This window comes from Populus euphratica, unplaced genomic scaffold, assembly GCF_000495115.2.
Source record: "Populus euphratica unplaced genomic scaffold, PopEup_1.0 scaffold57.1, whole genome shotgun sequence".
NCBI classification, from domain to species: domain Eukaryota; kingdom Viridiplantae; phylum Streptophyta; class Magnoliopsida; order Malpighiales; family Salicaceae; genus Populus; species Populus euphratica.
The window spans coordinates 731,116-752,353 of record NW_011499919.1 but is presented as its reverse complement, the minus strand read 5'-3'; the positions used below and the strand labels follow the sequence as shown (position 1 = coordinate 752,353).

Sequence of the window (21,238 nt, the reverse complement as noted above, 5' to 3'; positions counted from 1 at the left end):
TGGCTATGAATAACATTCTTCTTGGCTTTTTTATTTAAAAAATAAAAAAATTGAAATCTAAATCTTGATGCTATTTGTTACTAATAAAATTTGAGTAGGGGGGCAGTATTCCTTTGCTTTGCCACTGTTAAGATTTTAGTGTTCTGTCCTATTTTTTTCCCCACCAGATTATACTCAGTTTCTAAGTTTAACTACTTTATAATTCTAATTAAGAGGTAATATTTTGTAATCTAAATTGCTTCTGTCTAGTCTAAACTCTAAAGACAAAAGCTTTATCCACTCAAGTAAGAAGACACGAACTGCTGAAAAGTTGAAAGTTTTTTTCCCCATTAATTTATAGCTCAAACAACACCTTAAGAAGGCTACCTTCCCTTCATCATGGATAAACATTAAACACAACACGGCATATTCCTCCTTTTTCAGGGTTACCTAGCCTAGCTTTCTAGATATTAATGGCAGAAACATTAAAACTCGTTCCTGAACCAGAAAACACCCTTTTCATCTGGCTCAACATACAAACACTCTCCTGCCTCCCTCCATAAAGCCTTGTAAAATGGAGTAGAATCAAACTGGTAGTACTCGCCCAGTATTGGCTTGATTGCTATAGTAGCCTCCATTGCATGATAATGAGGTATTGTTGCTACAAGATGGTGAGCTACATGTGTGTCTGCAATGTTATGGAAGACCTTGTTCAGAATCCCATAGTCTCTGTCCACAGTTACCAAAGCTCCTCTAAGCCATTCCCATTCAGTGGAATCATAATGTGGCAATGAAGGATGAGTGTGCTGCAAGTATGTGATAGTGACAAGGAATCCATTAACAAAAATTAATGGTACCCCATAAATGCTCATCACAAATGCTAGTCCTTGTGTTATAGCAACGCGGTAGAGCACAAATGTTGCAGCAAAGATGCCTAGATCAGAGATGTAAATATGAAGCCTTTCACGATCAGAATATATGGGGCTGTAGGGATCGTAGTGACAAGCAAAGCGATCATAAGGTCGCCCGGAGGCGTTGAAGGTTAGGTACAAGGGCCAGCCAAGCAGAAGTTTGACAGCAAGACTTAAAGCTCGGCCTGGTGGATTGTTTAGGTGCATGGAATACCATGGGATTTGGGACTTGGGCTTCGGGGCGAACACTTCGTCGCGGTCAAGGCACCCTATATTTGAGTGATGGCGGCGGTGGCTGTATTTCCATGAAAAGTATGGGACAAAAAGTGCAGAGTGGAGGATTAAGCCAACTGTGTCATCGACCCACTGGTAGTCACTGAAGGCATGGTGACCACATTCATGAGCAACGACCCACAGACCAGTGAAAATGCAGCCTTGGAGAATCCAGTAGATTGGCCATGCAATATAGGCAAGATGAGATGGTAGGAGGTGGAAGTAAGTGATGGCAATATAGCCCAAAAGAGAGCTTATCAACAGGTCATAAACCACATAGGAGAATGAACGGAGAAGGGATCTTTCAAAGCAATGGGGTGGGATGGCCTTCTTGATTTCGCTAAGTGTGAATGTAGGCTTCGTGCCTGGCACTCTCTTGATATGGCTCAAGCTTTCTTTTTCTTCCCCCTTGATATTAGGGTTAAACACTTCATTGGCTCCCATAGTTCAGTTATACTTAAGCTTCCTTGCAAATCCTGAAAACATGATCATTTGAGATATAAATTTTTTGGTCTAGCTTTAGCATTCTGATCTGAATCTAATTCTACATAACTACGTAGATGCAAGCTCAAATGTTGCTGGCTTTGTACGAAACTACAGAAGTAAGCTTGTGTTATACAGCTGCACACAGAAGAGACACTTTAGAACAAGAATACATACTAGCTAGCAGATGAATGAGAAAATTAATAAATGGATTTTTATAAACAGAAGAAGAATAAGAATAAGAATAAAAGAAAAGAAAAAGAAAAGGAATAAGAATCCATTAAATTATTATAACTTTAACTTTTATTGAAGCTCAGCTTACAATTAATTATTTTATTTATTTATTTTTCATTTAAATGAAAAGAAATTCATAGCAAAAACTTAAATAGAGAATATTGTTAGTTTTTCCTGTTAGAAATATTTAGGATGGAAATAAATAGAAGTTAGCTTAGAGACGTGAAATATCATCTTTCAGGTGTTTATTTGTACCATATAAAAACAACACATCTAAATTACAACTAAACCCTTAAAACCTCTAAAAAAATAAAAAGATAAGACCAATAAATAATGTATGTTTTTTATTGTATTTCTTTTTTGTATAATAACATGCTTTTATAGATTTGAAACATAACGATGAAACAATATGATTGTTCATCAAACAACATGATTGTTGATGAAACATTATATTTGTTCATCAAACACTATAATTATTAATGAAATAATATGATTATTTATCAAACAGAATGACTATTTATGAAACAGTATAGCTGTTCATATTAAGTTTTAAATTCCAAATGCTATCTTTTGATATTATAAATATCCATATAATAATATTAGAAAGCCAAATAGGAGAGTTTATCCATCACGACTTAATTTATTACACAATAGAAACTCACACTTAGAAACATAAGGAGGGACTGTTTCTTTCCAATATGAGATAAACATCTTTTTTTTTTTATTTACAAATTGCACCAAAAATCCTCTACTAATTTGTAATGAAGGTCTTTTCACTTGATAGAATTATGTTTATAAGAAGGTATTTTATAATTTAAACTTTCAATTAGTGTTAGAACTTGAATCCTATTAAAGTTATTGGTGTCTGCAGATTAAATCAAAACTTTTATTTTAGAATAAAAGCTACTACATACATAATATTATCCAAACTCTTAAAGAGGTTTACAATTGTTTAGCACTATCATAGCCATGTGCTAAAATCATAATTTTTTTAAATATTTACAAGAGAAAACCGTAACTCTTGTCAAAAGCAGCACCACTTTTATAGTCATATAAGTGGAACTATACATATCTCTATTACATTAGACATGAACTTAAAATTCCATTAAGAGCTCACACTCATCCTACTTGTCGTAATATAACACACTGAATACTATCAAAACAAGGACTCAAATTAATTATCAATGTCCAACATATATAAAACAATAACTTGTTATTACCCATTAAACTTAGAGATAAGTTTCTTACTAATTCGAAGTTGAGTTCCTATTATTGGTATCTTTAATAATGGGTTTCAACCCCATTCTATTAATTATTTTTCGTACCATGTCTCTAAATAATCTTTTTGTGAGCGAATCTACTAAATTATTCACAGACTTCAATAGACAATGGTGATTATACCATTTATAATCAACTCTTGAATATATTCATGTTGAATGTTTATATGTCCTGACTTACCATTGTAAATGTTACTATAAGCTCGAGACATAGTTGCTTCACTATCGCAGTATAAAAAAATAGCTGACATAGGTTGTGGCCACAACTTAATATCAAACAATATATTTTTTAGCCATTTTGCTTCTTTACCTGTAGCAGTTATAGCAATAAATTCTAATTTCATGGTACAATGAGAGATGCATGTTTGTTTCTTAAATGTCCAAGATGTTGCACCTCCTCCAAGTGAGAAAATCCATCCTGATATGGACTTATTATCACTTGAACTTTTCTCACTTGAACTAATCATCTAATTTTTATCACTATATTCTTCCATCATAGCTGGAAAATCAAAATAAAACAAGCCTAAATCGATCATTCTTTTTAGGTAACTAAAGACTCGTGCAATAGCCTTTCAATGATCTATATTCGGCTTGCTTGTATATCTTGATAACTTATATATAGCAAAAGCTACATTTGGTCTTGTACAATACATAATATACATAAGACTTCCAATGACATTAACATATTCTAGTTGTGTTACTACTTTATCACAATAATCATTTAACTTCATGATAGAGTCAAATGGGGTATTAACCTTCTTTATATTGAGATGTTTAAACTTATTGACCATTTTCTCAATATAATGTGACGGAATAAGTGCATAGCCATTGTTATGTTTCTTAACTTTGATACTTAAAATTATATCTACTTCATTAAGATCTTTCATTTTAAAGATAAAAGTGAGATACCTTTTGGTTTAACTATTGCATTCATATTGGTGCTAAATATTAATATGTCATCTATATAGAGACAAATAATCACACCAAAATCTTTTATAAATTTAAAATACATATACTTATGAGCACCATTATGATGAAATCTATTTAACAAAATTGCTTTGTCAAACTCTTCATGCCATTGCTTCGGAGCTTGTTTTAAATCATATAAGACTTTAACAATTTATAGAATTTTTTCTTTATTTCTAGGAATTATAAAACCCTCAGGTTGCTCCATATACACCTTTTCCTTTAAATCTCTATTTAGAAAAGTTGTCTTTACATCCATTTGATGAACATACAATTTATAAATTGATGTTAATGCAAATAAAACTCTAATTGATGTAATTTTTGTCATTGGAGAATAAGTGTCAAAATAATCTACACCTTTTTTTTAGTAAAACTTTTGGCAAAAATCTTGCCTTCAAGATTTGTATAGAACCATCGGTATTTCATTTTCTTCTAAACACCCACTTACATCGTATTGGCTTAGAACTTGGAGGTAAATCTACAAGAACCCAAGTATTGTTAGACAATATTGAATCCATTTCATCATTTACCGCTTTTTTTCAAAAAGCAACATCCTTAAAAGACATAGCTTAACCAAATATCTTTGGATCATCTTCTATATTTAAAATCATAATTGTCTTTTTTAATATTATACTTTTATCACCTTCCATTAAAAATATAATTGAATTAGTAGAAATAAAATCTATATCTATGTGTTTTTCCTTTTTTCCTTTTTGACTTCTTCTAAATTCACTTGAACCTATTACTTTTAAGTTTTTATGTTTTTCACTTAACATTGAGCTAGGAGTCATTGCTTTTAGATTTGGTTCTTGTATACTTGAATCATTTATGAATTTATTTTTGATAAATTCAACATGCATAGATTCAATAATCACATTAGTTTCTAAATCCAAAAGTCTATAAGCCTTCAAATTTTATGCATAACCAACAAAAATACTCTTAAGACCTCTAGGTCCTAATTTTGCTTTGAGGATCAGAACTTTTATAAAAAGCTACACACCATCATACTTTAAAATAATTCAGATTTGGTTTTGTACCGTTCCATGCTTCATAAGAAGAAATATTTGATTTTTTAGACAGTACTCTATTATGAATGTGACATTCAACAAGTAAGGCTTCACCCTATAAATTATTTGGTAATTTAGCATAGCATTGATCATATCCACTAAGTTTTTATTTTTCCTTTCAACAAGTCTATTATGTTATGGTGTATAGGTGTTATTATTTGATAGATTATTCTGTTTTCCTCACAAAATATAGAAAACTCTTTAAAAAGGTATTCTCCACCTCTATCACTTCTGAGAACTTTAATTTGCATTTCCTTTTGATTTTCTACTATTTTCTTGAATTCCTTAAATTTTCCAAAGGCTTCATCTTTAGTTCTTAATACGTAAACATAGGTAAAACGAGAATAATTATTAATGAAAGTCATGAAATATCTTTTTTCACCATTTGTTAACATACCATTTATTTCACATATATTGGAACGGACCAACTCAAGTAATTAAGGATTTCTTTCTACTTTATATGAAGGTTTCTTTGCCATCTTTGCTTGAATACATATTTCACATTTGTTTTTATTATTATGTTGATATGAAATATAATCATGCTTACACATATATTTCAAATATCTGTAATTTAGATGTTCTAATCTAGCATGCCAAAGAAGAGAAGTAGATTCAACCATATATATAGAAATAACATTGATTTCATTAATATTGAACTTAAACATGCCACCACAGGAATAACCTTTTCCCACGAACATCCCACTCTTAGTTACAATAACCTTATCAGACTCTAAAATAATCTAGAACCCTTTCTTCCTCAATAAACTAATAGATACAAGGTTTTCCCTAATTTCAGGAATATGAAACACATTAAATAAAGATAATTTTTATCTAGAAGTAAAGTACAACTCAATAGTTCATTTTCCTTAAACTTTGGTAGAATTATGGTTGCCCATCAAGACCTTTTCAGGTTTTTTCAATTCTTTATAAGTCTTGAACTATGTTTTGTTGTTGTAAACATGAACTGTTGCACTAGAATCCAGCCCCCAATCTGAATTCTTTATAATATTAATTGTTATATTTAATTCGGTAATAATTCTAATTTTAATGTTTGAAACCATGACAACTAACTCTCTGACTTCATTTTTTTCAACCATATTCACTTTGAAAGAACCACCTTTCTTGTTGAAATTCTTGAATCTATACTCCCTTTATTTCCATAATGGAAAAAATCTTTATGTTTATTATTAGCATTTTGTTTCTTCTTAAATTTATTTCCTTTCTTTTGCACTTTCAGATTGTTTTGAGTCATTGTTAACCAGTTTCAGTAACTAAATTCACTTTAGAATTTGTTGCTTGCAATTCACACATACGAGATTAAACCTCAATTTACAAGTGTGTTTGAAATTATTCAAAGGTATAATTGCCTATAAACTGTGACATCTTCTTTCTATATTCATTCTAAGATGGAGAAAGTTTTAATAGAACAGCCCCCAGTTGAAGTGAATCAGGAACTTTGATATCCAAGTCACTAAGTTTTGATATCAGTATTTGAATTTCATGGACTTGATCCATGATTGGTTTATTATCAGTAATCTCATACTCATAAAATTTTAAAGTAGGAAAACAATTAGAACATAATTTTTCCTGCTTGTAGTGTATCTCCAAGGCAGCCCAAATTTCTTTTGGCAATTTTAATTTGGAAAAGATGTCATAAAGTTGATTGGTCAGAGTATTCAGTAAATGCCCTCGACAAAGCACTTTATCTTCTTCACGTTTTACTCTTGTAGTTTTAATTATGGCAAATTCATCTTCTTGTGGTTTAGGTAGTGCATGTAGATTCGAATCAAGAATATAGTAAATATTTAATGAAGTAAGCATGAATATCATCTTATCCTTCCATCTTTTATAATTCATACCATCAAATCGATCTAGTTCAATTTTGACATCTTTAGCAACTTTGACGCTAGAATTCATATTTGTCTTCATTAAAATAAACACAAAATTGTTAGCAATATTTAGGATGGAAACAAATATGGAGTTAGCTTAGAGGCATGAAGAACACTATTTTTAAGATATTTATTTGTTTCACATAGAGACAACACCTCTAGGATACAACTAAACCCTCTAAACCTCTAAAAGAATAGGAAGATAAGACTAAGAAAAGAATGTATATTGTTTTTTATTGTATTTCTTTTATGTATAATAATATGCTTTTATATACTTGAAACATAATGATGAAATAATATAATTGTTCATCAAACAACATAATTGTTGATGAAACAATGTGGTTGTTCATCAAATAATATGATTATTAATGAAATAACATGATTGTTCATCAAACAATATAACTATTTATGAAATAGTATAACTGTTCATATTAAGTTCCAAGTTTCAAATGCTATCTTTTAATATTATAAATATTCATATAATAATTTTAGAAAGTCAAATAGGAGAATTTGTCCATCATGACTTAATTTACTACATAATAGAAACTCACATTTAGAAACAATAGGAAAAAGAGTTTCTTTTCAATGTAGGGTAATTTTTGTTTATTTATTTACAAACTACACCAACATTCCTATGACAATTTCGATATCTACTTTTCATCTATTTTTGATTTGTAGGAGATTAAGGTCGATCTTGTGAAATGTTACCAAACAACAACACTAATATTAAACTTTGATAAATTTAAATTTAAAATATTTGGATACTATTTAATTATAACTAATATCAAACTTAGTTTTTGACATTGAATATTAACTTGAAATAATAAAAAAATACATGAATTGTAGAAATTTGACATAATGGAATTCTAAAAAAGAATTTTATTTATTTTTTAATATTATGAATTAGTGGATTAAATAAAGGTAAAATCATAGTTTTGACTTTTGAATATGACTTAGTAATAATAATGAAATATCAAATTGCTCTTTTTTTCTTTTTTTTTTTTTACAATAGGAGACAAAAGATTGGCTACTTTTTCACTCATGTATGATAGAGAAATGTATTTGGTTATAAAATATATATATGTTTTAGGATAATTTTAAAGTAAATTTTTATAAAGAGATATCTCATTTTTATTTTTATTTTTGTTTTTTTTTTATATGGTAACTATCACAGGGTCAATTTTTCACTCTTGAAAACAGACCTCGCGCGACAGTCTAGTCCCACTAGACTCAGCCTTTTCCTTACCTATTCACTTGTGTTTTGCTTATGACTAGTTTGTCCCACAAACCTAAAAGATCTCCACCCTCTTTCAACATCACAAGCGAGCGGAATAACACAAAGGAATATCAACAGAATTGACAACACAGCAGATTACACAAACAAGTCCCAGCCTTTTCATTAACTCAATTAAAGGATTACACAAAGTCCTTCTTGTATGCTATGCCCATTCATGTTCTGCATACTATATATTTTATAGCATATCTAATTACAAGATAATGGAAGTTATAAGTATAAATTGCTTCTAACTTCCTGCACAGTTGGAGCAGACATTATCCCATGTTCTGACCACTTTCTTCCCCACATAAGAAATTACCGCAACTGCCGATAACTGCTCCCAAAACTACTGCAATTGCATTGGTATGTTCTCCCACAAGCCAACTACCCACTGCCAGCACACATGCTGCCAGCGTAACTACCTCGCATGCCTTGGACCGTCAACTGTCCAAGTTATCATCAGCCTCTGCTGCTGATTTTGTCGACACTGCCGATTTCACCAGTGCTGCCGAATTCCCCACTGTCCCATTGTGTCATCCTAGCACTGTTTTGTCAAGGCCATGGACAATCCTCGCCTAAGTCTCAACTCTCGTCAGCTTACTATTATGTTAACTGTTGCATGGTGCCGCACACACATGCTGCCGATTTTCACTACTATCACGTGAGTTACCACCCCGTAGCTACTATCCAGCAACACTTTTCATCAACCTACACCTTCATGGAGTTTAACCCTGTGACAAACCTCCCCCACTAAAAGAAGTCGACGTCCTTGTCTAACCAAGTCTGAAGCACCTTTGCCCCTAGTCTGCACCATTATTCACAGTTCAAGATTGCCTTCACACATCCTCTAGACTTTGCCCATATTTTCATCCAGAATATCATCCACCGATTATGCAATGCCAAGCTAATATTCTCTTTGTCAGCTCCTGCAAAAACCCAAGTTGTGATCAAGTCTTCTCTCGGTTCCAGTTTGTATCACATAGGTTAAACCAAACTTCAAGTCCCACCCAAAGCTCACGAGATCAATGTCCTCAATCTCATCTAGACACCAACAAATCTGTAACACCCCAATGTCACATTCTATCATGCTTCTCTAGAATTCGTATGCAACTTCCCCAAATCACACACAAGCTGTCCTCATTCGTTAGTAATCCTACATGCTAATTCGTTCACCGCAAACCTGTTTTCATGAAGTTTAGACGTTTCTTCCAGCACTCAAGGCTTCCTACCCTTTCCTCACGAATAACACCACATACTGAACCACTTCGAAGCACCATATGAACATACAATCCATCAACCGTTTAGTATGCAAAACCTGCAAGAATTCAATGAGACAACACATTTGGTGATAACAAAGTCTTGCGTCGAAGTTCTTTCATCAAGTTCCTAACTGAACTTGTTCAAGCATACAACACATAACAACCCAACATCAAAATCCCATCTGATATGGCTTTCCATAGGCTACTATCATACCCAAGACACTTCATCAGCCCCACAAACTTTCATTAACACAACATCACCACACTGTTTCAGCCCCTGTTACATGTTTCTTCCACCGAAAATCAAAACAATGTTTTTCCAACAACAGCCAAGCAATTTATCTTCATCACCCTGATTCGTCCATCATCAAGATGCACAAAAATACCCATACTGCCTTCCCGCCAAAGTAGTGCACCAAACCATCCTCATCGATGATCTTGGCTCTTTAACCGAACTTATTGTATCGGCTGTCGAATCTGTCATCCTGATCAGCCCATCGTCAAGATATCCAGACTCCCAAATCACACATTGTTTCCTAACTTGTTCATCAGCCAAGACACCCAGCATACTGTCTTGCTTCCATCACTCCATTGTCCACTATCGAAGTGCATAAAATAGATTTCGAATCTGCCCTATCACAGGCAAACTCCCCCAACCATTGCCTACCTCCTCCAGGCTGGTTCTAACGTGACTGAATCCCAATCTTAGCCACTAAGCACACGTATGGGTTTCATGTATGTCATGTCCCTAGCACCATCTTCCACAACAATAACATTGAGTTTTCCCTTCTTCGGGCAGTCCCTAGGAAAATGATTACCCTCGCATCTTCATACCTTTTTCCTTAGCCTTCACATATGATCTTCCCACACCAACAGCCTATCGAGGTTCTCCCCCATCGAATCTCTTCTTCTTTTTCATCTCGCCCATATCCTTAGGCCTCGATGAAACCCCAGAAACTATAACAGCCCTCTCACTAGACTCTGCTCTAAAGTATGCCAATCCATCAGCAACATCAATAGTAGAAGACAAGTCTGAAATCTTCTACCTTCTCATCTCCAATTGTGCCTACAGCTGAAGTCCCGATAGAAAGTTAAGCGTTCTGTCCTCCTCGGACATGTTATCAACATCAAGAATTAAAGAGCTAAATTTCTTAACATAATCCCTTACTGACCCATCTTATCGCAGCTTTTTGAAGTCCTCTTTTGCAATCCAGGAGGTATTGTTGGGCAAAAATTGTTCCTATATTTCTCATTTCAGACTCTCCCATGTCTTCACTTTTGGTCTACCAGCGTTTAAGTCCTCCTTGGTTCTTATTCGCCACTATAACTTTGCATCGCTCGATAGATACATCACTGCAATGTCCACTTGACCATCCACACTAATCTTGGCTACACTGAAGTAGTGCTCCATATCCCACAAAAAGTTCTGGAGATCTTTTGAACTCCTCGCTCCAACAAAGGTTTTTGGTTCTAGAATTTTCATCTTGAAAGAGCTAACGCCTCCAGTAGCGTTTGCGACTGCCTTCTTCAAGACAGAAATCTCTTCCTCGACAACCTGCCACTTATGACCTGATTTTCCCGTGAGTTCAACATACTGTGCAGCAGCCTTTTCAGTGATTTTCAAAGCCAATTCAAGTCGATACTCGACTGAACGATCTTCATTGTCGGGAACATCTCCCATCAAGCCGTCTAAACGAAGCAACCTTTCTCAAACATTCTCCATACCGCTAGGCATATGAAGATTAGCCACTACTTTCATAGATTATCCTAATGATGGCTTCGACAAATCAGTCCTTCGATCTGCCTACAGAACTGTCTCATTGTCCTGCCAAGAATGCAAACCTTGCTCTAATACCACTTGTCACGGGGTCAATTTTTCACTCTCGAAAACAAACCTCGCGCAGCAATCTAGTCCTGCTAGACTCAGCCTTTCCCTCACCTATTCACTCGTGTTTTGCCTACGACTAGTCCACAAACCCAAGAGATCCCCACGCTCTTTCAGCGTCACAAGCAAGCGGAATAACACAAAGGAATATGAACAAAATTGACAACACAACAGATTACAGGAACAATTCCCAACCTTTTCATTAACTTAATTAAAGGATTACACAAAATCCTTGTGTGCTATGCCCATTCACGTTCTGCATGCTATATATTTTACAGCATATCTAATTACAAGATAATGGTAGTTACAAGTATAAACTGCCTCTAACTTCCAACACAGCTGGAGCACCCATTATCCCAGTTCTGGCCACTTTCTTCCCTACATAAGAAACTGCCGCAACTGCCGATAACTACTTCCAAAACTGTTGCAACTGCATTGACATGTTCTCCCACAAGCCAACTACCCACTACCAGCACACATGTTGCTAGCGTAACTACCTCGCATGCCTTGGGCCGTCCGCTGTCCAAGTTATCGTCAGCCCCTGCTGCCGATTTTGTCGACTTTGCTGAATTCCTCGACTCTACCGATTTCACTAATGCTACCGAATTCCCCACTGTCCCATTGTGTCATCCCAACACTATTTTGTCAAAGCCTTGGACAATCCTCGCCCAAGTCTCAACTCTTGTTAGCTCATTGTTGTGTTAGCTGTTACGTGCTGTTGCATACGCATGCTGCTGATTTTCGCTATTGTCATGCAGGTTGCCACCTTGTAGCGATTGTTTAGCAACACTTTTCGTCAGTCTACACCTTGCCGGATTTTAACCCTGTGATAGTAACCATATACTACTTGTGATTTTTCACTGCGAAAGAATAATATCTCTAATATATGCTACTTAAAAAAAAAAACCACAGAGGGATTTTTATGGTACTTGAAATTGGTAAATTCCTATTAGTTATTATTTTCCAAGTTCATCTTAAAAATAAAACATATATGAAAAAAATAAAACATATAAACCACTAAAAATAATAAATATATATTCACTTTAAAAAATGTATTTATATTTTTTAAATAAATAAAAAATAACTAATAAAATTGAGAATATGATAAAAATGTATTTATATTTTTTAAATAAATAAATAATAATAAATATATATTAACTTTAAAAAATGTATTAAATATCATTATAAAATTTAAATATGATAAAAAAAACCTCAAAAAGTGAGAGAATGGCATGCAAAAGCAGAATCCAGAATATATTAAAATATTAACTTGTCAAAAATCAAGCTTTATGGCATCCACGGTGTGTGTGATCCATGTCGTGAAACACCTCCACCATTCTTTAACCAGAATCTAATCCTATCCTTAGTGTTAAACCATGCATTAAAGCATCTTTTCACTGTCAAGGACAGGGACTTCAAGTTATAATGAGTGTGATTGGGTGGGAAGTGGGGGGTGCTTTTTTGTTGAAGTTATAATTTTTTAAAAGTATAAATTATACTTTTAAAAATTAAAAATTAATGTGTTTTTGTGTGGATGACATAAAAAAATCTAAAGCCACAAACCAAACACCCTCGTTCCATTTGTTTGACTGCTACTTTACTGCAAATTATTTGAATGGTCTTAATATATTTTTTAATATAAAAAAATTTAAAATATAAATTAAGACACCTATTCAAATATCTTATTAAATAAATTAATAATAATTTGTATGAATAAATAAAAAAATCATTAACAATACAAAAAAAAATTAATAAAACTGAGAGATGAATGTAAATTAAGATATTAAATAACACAAAATAAGATATTCATCTTATTTTATTTACCAAACTTGTTTATTAAAATAAATAAAAAACAAATCTACCACCTCAAAAACTCATGACTTAAAAGATAAATATAAACAAAACTAACTAAATAACCTCATGCCTAAAAATTATATTATACAAGTCCAAACATGTCAGCAATATCATTTAAAAATGAATTTTTTATTTTATTTTTTAAAAATAAACTTTATTTGTATAAAACCCAAAAAAAAATCTAAATAAATTAGCTTACATCTTAAAAAAATAAACAAATTAAAAAACAATATTGAAAAAATAAATACAGAGTGATAAGATTGTATGAAGTAAAATATCTTACAAATCAAATGTTAAAAGATAAAATTAAAAAGAAAATCAATTATACAAAATAATAAAAAATATAAAGGTAAAATTTCATTTGATATGCATTTCGTAATGGATCATAATTTTTCTTTCTAAAAAATCTTGAGTATACAGACTATTTTGATATGAAGATTTTTTTTACATGATATAAATTATAATTGTAAGTCAAAAAATTATCCAAACATCTAATAATCATCTATGTAAATAAATAAATAAAAATAGTTAATAATAACTAAAAGAGACATTGAAAAGAAAAAAGATTGACATAATTCAAGATATTTGATCTTGTAAAATAAAACATTTACATGTTTCTATCCACTAATTTTGTTCATTAAACGATAATAAAAATAAAAATATATATGAAACAGGGTGAATAAAATAAAAGGAAAAGAATTATGCATGGTCAAATATATAAGAAATATTATTTTAAAATAACCATATTTTTGCATGAAACAAAACTTACTTGTATAAAGTAAAATAAAAAATAAAAATTGCTTTAAAAAAAAAAACCTTTATTCAAAAAGAACTTACAAAACCTGTGATTTAAATAATAAGACGAAGACAAACTGATAGAAAAGAATATGAAAGTAACAACAAATTAGTTTTTTAAAACAATATAGAAGGATAAAATCACAAAATATAATGAGGACAAAAGAATTCCTAACCATATTAACACTTAAAACTTGTGATACATGTCATTAAATTGAAAATATTACAAATAAAAAAAAATCATAAAACTCCATCTCAAATAAATTAAACACCAAAGGATGTATCGAGAAAATCATTAACAGTATAAAAAATTTTAATTAAAAATTAAGGGTGGAAACTAAAATAAAAAATTATTTTGAGAGCATTTAAACATTAAATTGTAGGGTTAAATAAAAAATAAAAATATTTAAAAAAAAATCAAAAGAATAAAGGCTAAGTTGAAAAAAAAACATAAACTTTCACAAAATATCCAAGGGTAAATATGGCAAATCAAAAAAATAAGGACCGAATTGGTGAAAATAATATATAAGAAATTATAATTTAAAAACCGAATTGAAAATATATAAAAACTTTTCTAAAAGGAACAAGGATGAAAATAAACAATAAAAAAAATATAAGAGTTGAGATTGAAAAACCAAAAAAAAAAATAAGCATGAATTTTAAGTGGAAAAAAGAGAAAAGTAGAAAAAAGAAAAAATAAACGATCATTAGCAACAAATTGCGTGACCACCACCGACACGCTTCCTATTAGGAGAAAGAGCACATAACAATGTTTCCAATGACATGGTATAAAAATAGTCTTAGATAAATAATGGCATCACACGTAAAGTCAAAAGAATTATGTTACTTATTTTAATTTTGTGTAAAATTAAAAGAATTATTGGTTAACGAGTTTAAATTTTTTTAAGATTAAAAAAATATTTTTACTATACAAAAATAATCATATCCATGTCAATATTATAACGACTAATATATCAACATAAAAAAATTAAAATATCCTTATATTTTAGCTTTTTAACTTTTTCATTAAGAGGTATAAAAGTAAATTTATTATAGCAATCTATAATAAACGGTATTTATTGTTATAGTAAATTCATTATGTATTTTAGAGTTTTGTGTAATATATATAAAAAATAGTTGTGAAGGAGAAGAAGAAATCGCATCTACACTAATAATTATTCTCATGATCTCATCTTATGGCCAAAACATGCATTAAAACACAGAAAAACAAAAGAAGAATAAAACATGTTATGCAGTGATAAAACTATGTGTATACACAACATAAACAAATATTCAATTTGGCAATTTTCTAGCACATTAATCAATGTCAAAACATGGAGGCATTGAATGAATTGCTCAGCTTATAAACACTTGTGGTATTCATAATAGAATTTGAGAGAGGTGGATGGATTTTATTAATTAATTACTCATTCATTAACATCCTAAGACGTATCTCTAAATAAGTTATTTTGCCTTGAATTATGGGTGCATGAGTTAGGCAAAATTGCATGTTTATAAGAATTAATCTGAAGATTAACTTAATACAACAATGGATTGAATGAATTAATTACAAATCAACATGTTAATTTTAACTATGATTTTTTTAGAATTTTTGAAACAATATTTTTTGATCTACTTTCAAACATTTTTTGGGAATCATTTATGGAAACATGAAAATTATTTTTCCCACAATATATTTTCAAAATTATAATATTGTTTTCATCATAAATAATGGCTTTGCAATCTTCATTAATAGTTTATGCTTTATTTTAAAATAACTCATAAAAACACATATATTCCAAAGCCCATTTTCTCTTGATGGGCTTTCTTGGTCGAAGATATATATGTATCAAGGGTTGTGGGCCCAAAAAAAAAAGGTCAATAACAATAAACCCCTCCGAAAAGAAAAATTAGGGTTTTAGCGGCTCAGGGAAGACAACTTGAAAAATCCTGTTTTTCTTCAAATTATTGACCCTTTTATAAACATTTTCTCTTCTGATAACAACAGGAGCGGCTTTCTATATTCAGTTTCAACATGGAAGTTGAATACCCAGGTTTGCTTTCTCTTAATGTATTTTTTTGTGTGTTTTTTATGGTTAAATTTATTGCTTTCAATCTTAATTTGATATGGGTTTTTCATGGTTAAGATTATCGAATTATTTACTAAGTTAAAAGCCCATGTTTTTTCTTGATTATATATAGAATTATTAAAAAAGATTGAAGCTTTCTGTTTTTTTCTTTTCTTTTCATTTTTTGGATGGGCTGATGGTGCTATTCTGTTTCTTTTTTCAATTCGGTTGAAGAGTTTTTGAGTATTTTCTGATGGGTTTTTTCCTATTCTTTATTGATGATTGATGATTTCAGTTAGGGATTTGGAGCATGTGGCCAGTGATGAAGAGGATGTGGATGAAGAAGAGAAAAGAAGTCGAAGGAAGTCGAAGAAGTCAGGTAAAGTGGTAGCTAGAGAGCATAAAGACCAGTTGCAAAGGCTTAAGGAAAAGGTTAGATATGCTTTATTCTCCAAGGATTATATGTTTTGTTAAATAAATGGATAGCTGATCTGAAATGTCATGCTGGGTGCTTGGATGACTTTTTGCATGGGAGTTTTTAGGAGCTGAATATCGAGAGAGGTAGATTCTCTTGATTGCAGGCTAGGTTGCAATGCTTCATGTTTGAGTGCTTGAGGTTCTCAATTTCACGTAGAATGTTGGCATTTGAAGGACTTGGGAGATTGTTAATGCTTAGCAATTGGAAAAAATGAATGAACCTTCTGTTTTTCTTAATGCTTTGTTGATTTTGAACAATTTGCTAACAAATTAATTCTTGACAGGATCCTGATTTTTTCAAGTACCTGGAAGAGCATGATAAGGAGCTTCTAGAATTTGATGATGAGGATTTTGAGGTAAGTATGCATAATTTTCTCTTACGTAGATTTTTTATGTGATAATCACTATCAACTGGCCCAATCATGCTGTTAAAATTTGTGCAGGAAGATGGTGATACAGATGTGGAGGATGCGGATATGCTCGTCGATGAGGAAATTAGGGACCGTGATATTGCAAAGAAAAATGAGAAACCATCTGACAATGTTATTACTACTGCATTGGTTGAGTCCTGGTGTAATTCAGTTCGAGAAAATGGAAAAATAAGTGCTGTTCGTTCTCTTTTGAAAGCTTTCAGAATTGCATGCCACTATGGTGATGATGGAGGTGGTGATGCTTCAGCAAAGTATACTGTTATGTCTAGCAGTGTATTCAATAAAGTGATGTTATTTGTATTAAGTGAAATGGATGGAATTCTTCGTAATGTGTTGGGCCTCCCTGCTTATGGTGGGAAGAAAGAGACTGTAAATGAACTTCTGCACACAAAAAAATGGATGAACTATCACCACCTGGCGAAGTCTTATCTTGGGAATGCCCTATATGTTTTGAACCAAATGACTGATACACAGATGATATCATTTACTTTACGCCGTCTCAAATTTTCATCTGTGCTTTTGGTTGCCTTTCCAGCTCTCTTAAGGAAGTACATTAAGGTACGAACAACTTGTCTCATCATTTTCTTAGTTCTCAGATTTTTCTATGTGATTATTCTGATTACCACTAGATCAGCTGCACTGGAATGTGTCAGTTCTGATGAGTGGTCTTGGAGTTGGTGCACTTTAATACCCCTAGTCAGCTGAGATCATTTGATTTTGACCATCTTCAATGCTCGCACTTTTCATTGTGTATATCTATTAATGGAATGCTTCCTAACTCTTTTACTTTAGATGATAGTACCTGAGACACTAGACTGACTTTTGGTGTTTAAGAGGCATGAGTTCTTTTGATTCTTTGTTCATGTTGGATTGGTTTGAATTACTGTCAATCAGTTTAATACCAAAGTCTTATGGGCATCGTTTTGGAGCAGGTGATAATTTTTTCCCCTTGATTTGTTTCAGGTTGCCCTTCATTTTTGGAGTACTGGAGAAGGTGTCCTCCCTTTGGTGGCCTTTTTCTTTTTAAGGGACATATGCATTCGGATTGGATCTGATTGTTTGGATGATTGCTTCAAAGGGATATACAAAGCCTATGTTTTGAACTGTCACTTTGTAAATGCAGTAAAGTTACAATATATTCAATTTCGTGCAAATTGTGTCATAGAGCTTCTTGGGGTGGACCTGCCAACTGCATATCAACATGCCTTTGTTTTCATCCGCCAGTTGGCAATGATTTTACGAGATGCAATTACTATGAAAACAAAGGTATTTTGAAAATTGTCTTGTCAAATAAAGAGTACTTGTTTAATTATTCAATCTATTGGTGAATTTAGTTCATCTAATTGATTTGATGTGGTAGTGGATTAGGTGCCTATCATTAAAGTTACAGCATATTCAATTTGATGTGGTAGTAGATTTTCTCTTAATATTGATGTGTGAATTCATCTAGCTGAATGGCATCAAAGGATCAATATAGCTGGCCCCAACTAGTTTGGGGTTGAGGCTTGGCTGTTGTGTTGAAGTGTGAATTCAATCTTCCTGTATTCTAAGCATCTGTACTATCAAGCAATCTGAAATATGCTAGTCTTTCTTCTTTTCTTCTTGTTGATTTAAATTATTATTTATGCAGTTCTCAATTATCTTGGAAGTGATGCTAAAATTTCGCTTACTTATTGTTCTCCTTGCCTTTCACTGTTTCTATAGGATTCATTTCGCAAGGTTTATGAATGGAAGTTCATGAATTGCCTTGAACTTTGGACTGGAGCTATCTGTACCTATAGCTCAGAAGCTGATCTCAGGCCTCTTGCTTATCCACTCACCCAAATAATTTCAGGGGTTGCCCGTCTAGTTCCTACTGCTCGATACATTCCCCTTAGATTGAGGTGTGTTAGAATGCTTAATCGGATTGCTGCTTCTACTGGTACTTTTATACCAGTTTCCATGCTGCTTTTAGACATGTTGGAGATGAAAGAACTGGATAGGCCACCCACTGGGGGTGTTGGCAAAGCTATTGATTTGCGTGCTGAACTAAAGGTATGTTTGACATTTTCTTTTTTAATGTTAATTTACATTGTTTTTGCTCTCATGTTGGGCAAAAATCCCCTAAAGTATGCCTTTTCAATATATTGACTTTTGTGAATTTTTCTGTTAGGCGAACAAGTCTAGCCTGAAGACACGAGCATTTCAGGAGGCATGTGTGTTTTCTGTGGTAGAGGAACTTGCTGAACATCTAGCTCAATGGAGCTATTCTGTTGCTTTCTTTGAGTTGTCTTTCATTCCAGCTGCACGATTGAGGAGCTTTTGCAAGACTACCAAAGTTGAAAGGTTCCGGAAACAAATGAGGGAGCTTATTCGTTCGGTATGTATTATGCATAATTCATATGTGCTCTTCTTTAGATAGATTTGTCTGTATTAGGGTTGGAAGATTGTTGTATTATTCATTTTTATGACTGTTATGTGTACAAATAAATACATCACATGTAACAAAAAGGTCTTGAGCAGTACTGATTTTTTAGCTCATCCATGTCCCAGATTGAGGCTAATTCCAAGTTTACAAATGAAAAGCGCATGTCAGTCACTTTTCTGCCAAACGATCCTGCTGCAGCATCCTTTCTTGAGGTATTGCTATTTCATATCATTTTTGCTTCCTTTTCTCTGTGTTGAAGTTTTTCCATAAACAAATACCCGTTGCTTCTGTACACAGAGCCATGCTTTGTTCATCAAGGATTTGTTTTGGCCTTTTTTTTAAATTGCTGTCTCCATATTGTTAAATCAGGATTTCTGATGTGCTTAAATTAATTCGTTACAGGATGAAAAGAAGTCAGGGGCCAGTCCTTTGTCACAGTATGTTGCAACCATGCGTGAAATAGCACGACAAAGAATTGATTCATTGACAGAATCCAGGTTACCAATTAGTGTTCTCATGCTTTAAACAAATCTTCAATTGTTTTAGACAGCTGATTTGTGCACCTTATGTGCCAAAATTTTCAGTGTTCTTGTGGGTGAGCATTCATCTGTCTTCCGAAACAAGATGCCAGAAAGTGACGGAGATGATGATGATGATGCTGTTAATGAGAAAGGAGCTGTTGTCTTTAGTTCCTCCTGGTTACCAGGAGGTACACCCGAGTAAGTGATCCCATGCCTCTCCCTCAATTTTGAGTTAGTGTTCCATATTTGTTATTTTGAAGATCATCTACAGTTACTGAAATTCTCAACAAAATCATCATCTACCGTGATTGACGTCAATCAATTTTAACAGTCTGATGCCTTTATTTACACCCTGGCAATCTAAGTTATCAATCTGACCCTGACCCATTCAACCTTGGTTTACAGGGCTAAACCTTCCAAGAAGGAGAAGAAGAAAAAGAAGAAGAGAAAGGCAGAGCACCAAGAAGAGCTAGCTTCAGATGAAGATGTTGTGGAGGACCTCATACTCAGTTCTGACGAAGATGAATCATTGGATGACTCTTCTTCTGATGAAGATGAGAGCCCTAAACCACTGCCTAGTAAACCTCAGAGTAATAAGCAGAAACGTCCTGCAAACTTGTCCAAGAAGAAGTCGAAGACGAAATCTTCAGCAAGTGACTCCTCTTCCAAAGGTAATGTTGACAATACAAAACCCACGCCTTCTAAACAGCATAGAAAGAAGCAAAACGCACCCGCAAACCTATCAAAAATGGATTTACCATCCCATGCAAAGAAGTCCAAGAGGAAGATAAGTAATTGATGAAACATAGGAAATGATATGGTTTGATTTGTTGTATTCAAGGCAGTTTTACAAAACATGTTTTCTCATTTTCCTTTCCTCACTAGCCAATTTTGTGGATTCGCAAATAGTTTGTACGGGAGGGAATTTTGGTCAGTTAATGCATGGCACTTTAGAGTTAATCAACTTTTACGTAAATATAATTTAACTTATTTAATTATCTTAATTAACTTTCTCGTAATTATAAACCATTTTTTATATTAAAATGTAAATCATGGAACTTATCGGATTGAAAATTTTACAAATGATTTTTATTTTATTTTGATTAAAGTACTAGTGCGTTTCTTTGTATTATATGTATAGCTGAGAATGGTATTAGGTTTTGAAATTAATTTATGGAAAAAAAA

General features: G+C 32.6%; 2 protein-coding genes across 3 annotated transcripts; one reads left to right on the top strand and one right to left on the bottom strand.

The window, feature by feature from the left end:
- Positions 1-303: 303 nt before the first annotated feature.
- LOC105134978 (omega-6 fatty acid desaturase, endoplasmic reticulum isozyme 2-like) lies at positions 304-1,812 on the bottom strand. Its single transcript, XM_011039622.1, has one exon. The coding sequence runs from the start codon at positions 1,605-1,607 to the stop codon at positions 465-467; it is 1,143 nt and encodes a 380-aa protein (XP_011037924.1). The 5' UTR covers positions 1,608-1,812; the 3' UTR covers positions 304-464.
- A 14,224-nt stretch (positions 1,813-16,036) lies between these two features.
- LOC105134976 (Noc2p family) lies at positions 16,037-21,017 on the top strand. Of its 2 annotated transcripts, none has more exons than XM_011039621.1 (11): positions 16,037-16,202; positions 16,513-16,649; positions 16,979-17,050; positions 17,138-17,683; positions 18,089-18,391; positions 18,830-19,159; positions 19,278-19,481; positions 19,655-19,744; positions 19,935-20,029; positions 20,117-20,251; positions 20,459-21,017. In XM_011039621.1, exons 1-11 carry the CDS (start codon positions 16,184-16,186, stop codon positions 20,850-20,852), a joined length of 2,325 nt encoding a protein of 774 aa, XP_011037923.1. In that variant the 5' UTR covers positions 16,037-16,183; the 3' UTR covers positions 20,853-21,017. The 2 variants fall into 2 exon arrangements, with proteins under 2 accessions (XP_011037923.1, XP_011037922.1); XM_011039620.1 differs by having other exon boundaries at positions 19,278-19,484; positions 19,658-19,744.
- Positions 21,018-21,238: the final 221 nt, after the last annotated feature.

Coding starts and splice junctions, on each gene's coding strand:
- LOC105134978 (XM_011039622.1), bottom strand. CDS start 1,607: ATGGGAGCCAATGAAGTGTTTAACCCTAATATCAAGGGGGAAGAAAAA.
- LOC105134976 (XM_011039621.1), top strand. Junction 16,650..16,978: donor TGCAAAGGCTTAAGGAAAAG/GTTAGATATGCT, acceptor AATTCTTGACAG/GATCCTGATTTTTTCAAGTA. Junction 20,252..20,458: donor TTACCAGGAGGTACACCCGA/GTAAGTGATCCC, acceptor CTTGGTTTACAG/GGCTAAACCTTCCAAGAAGG.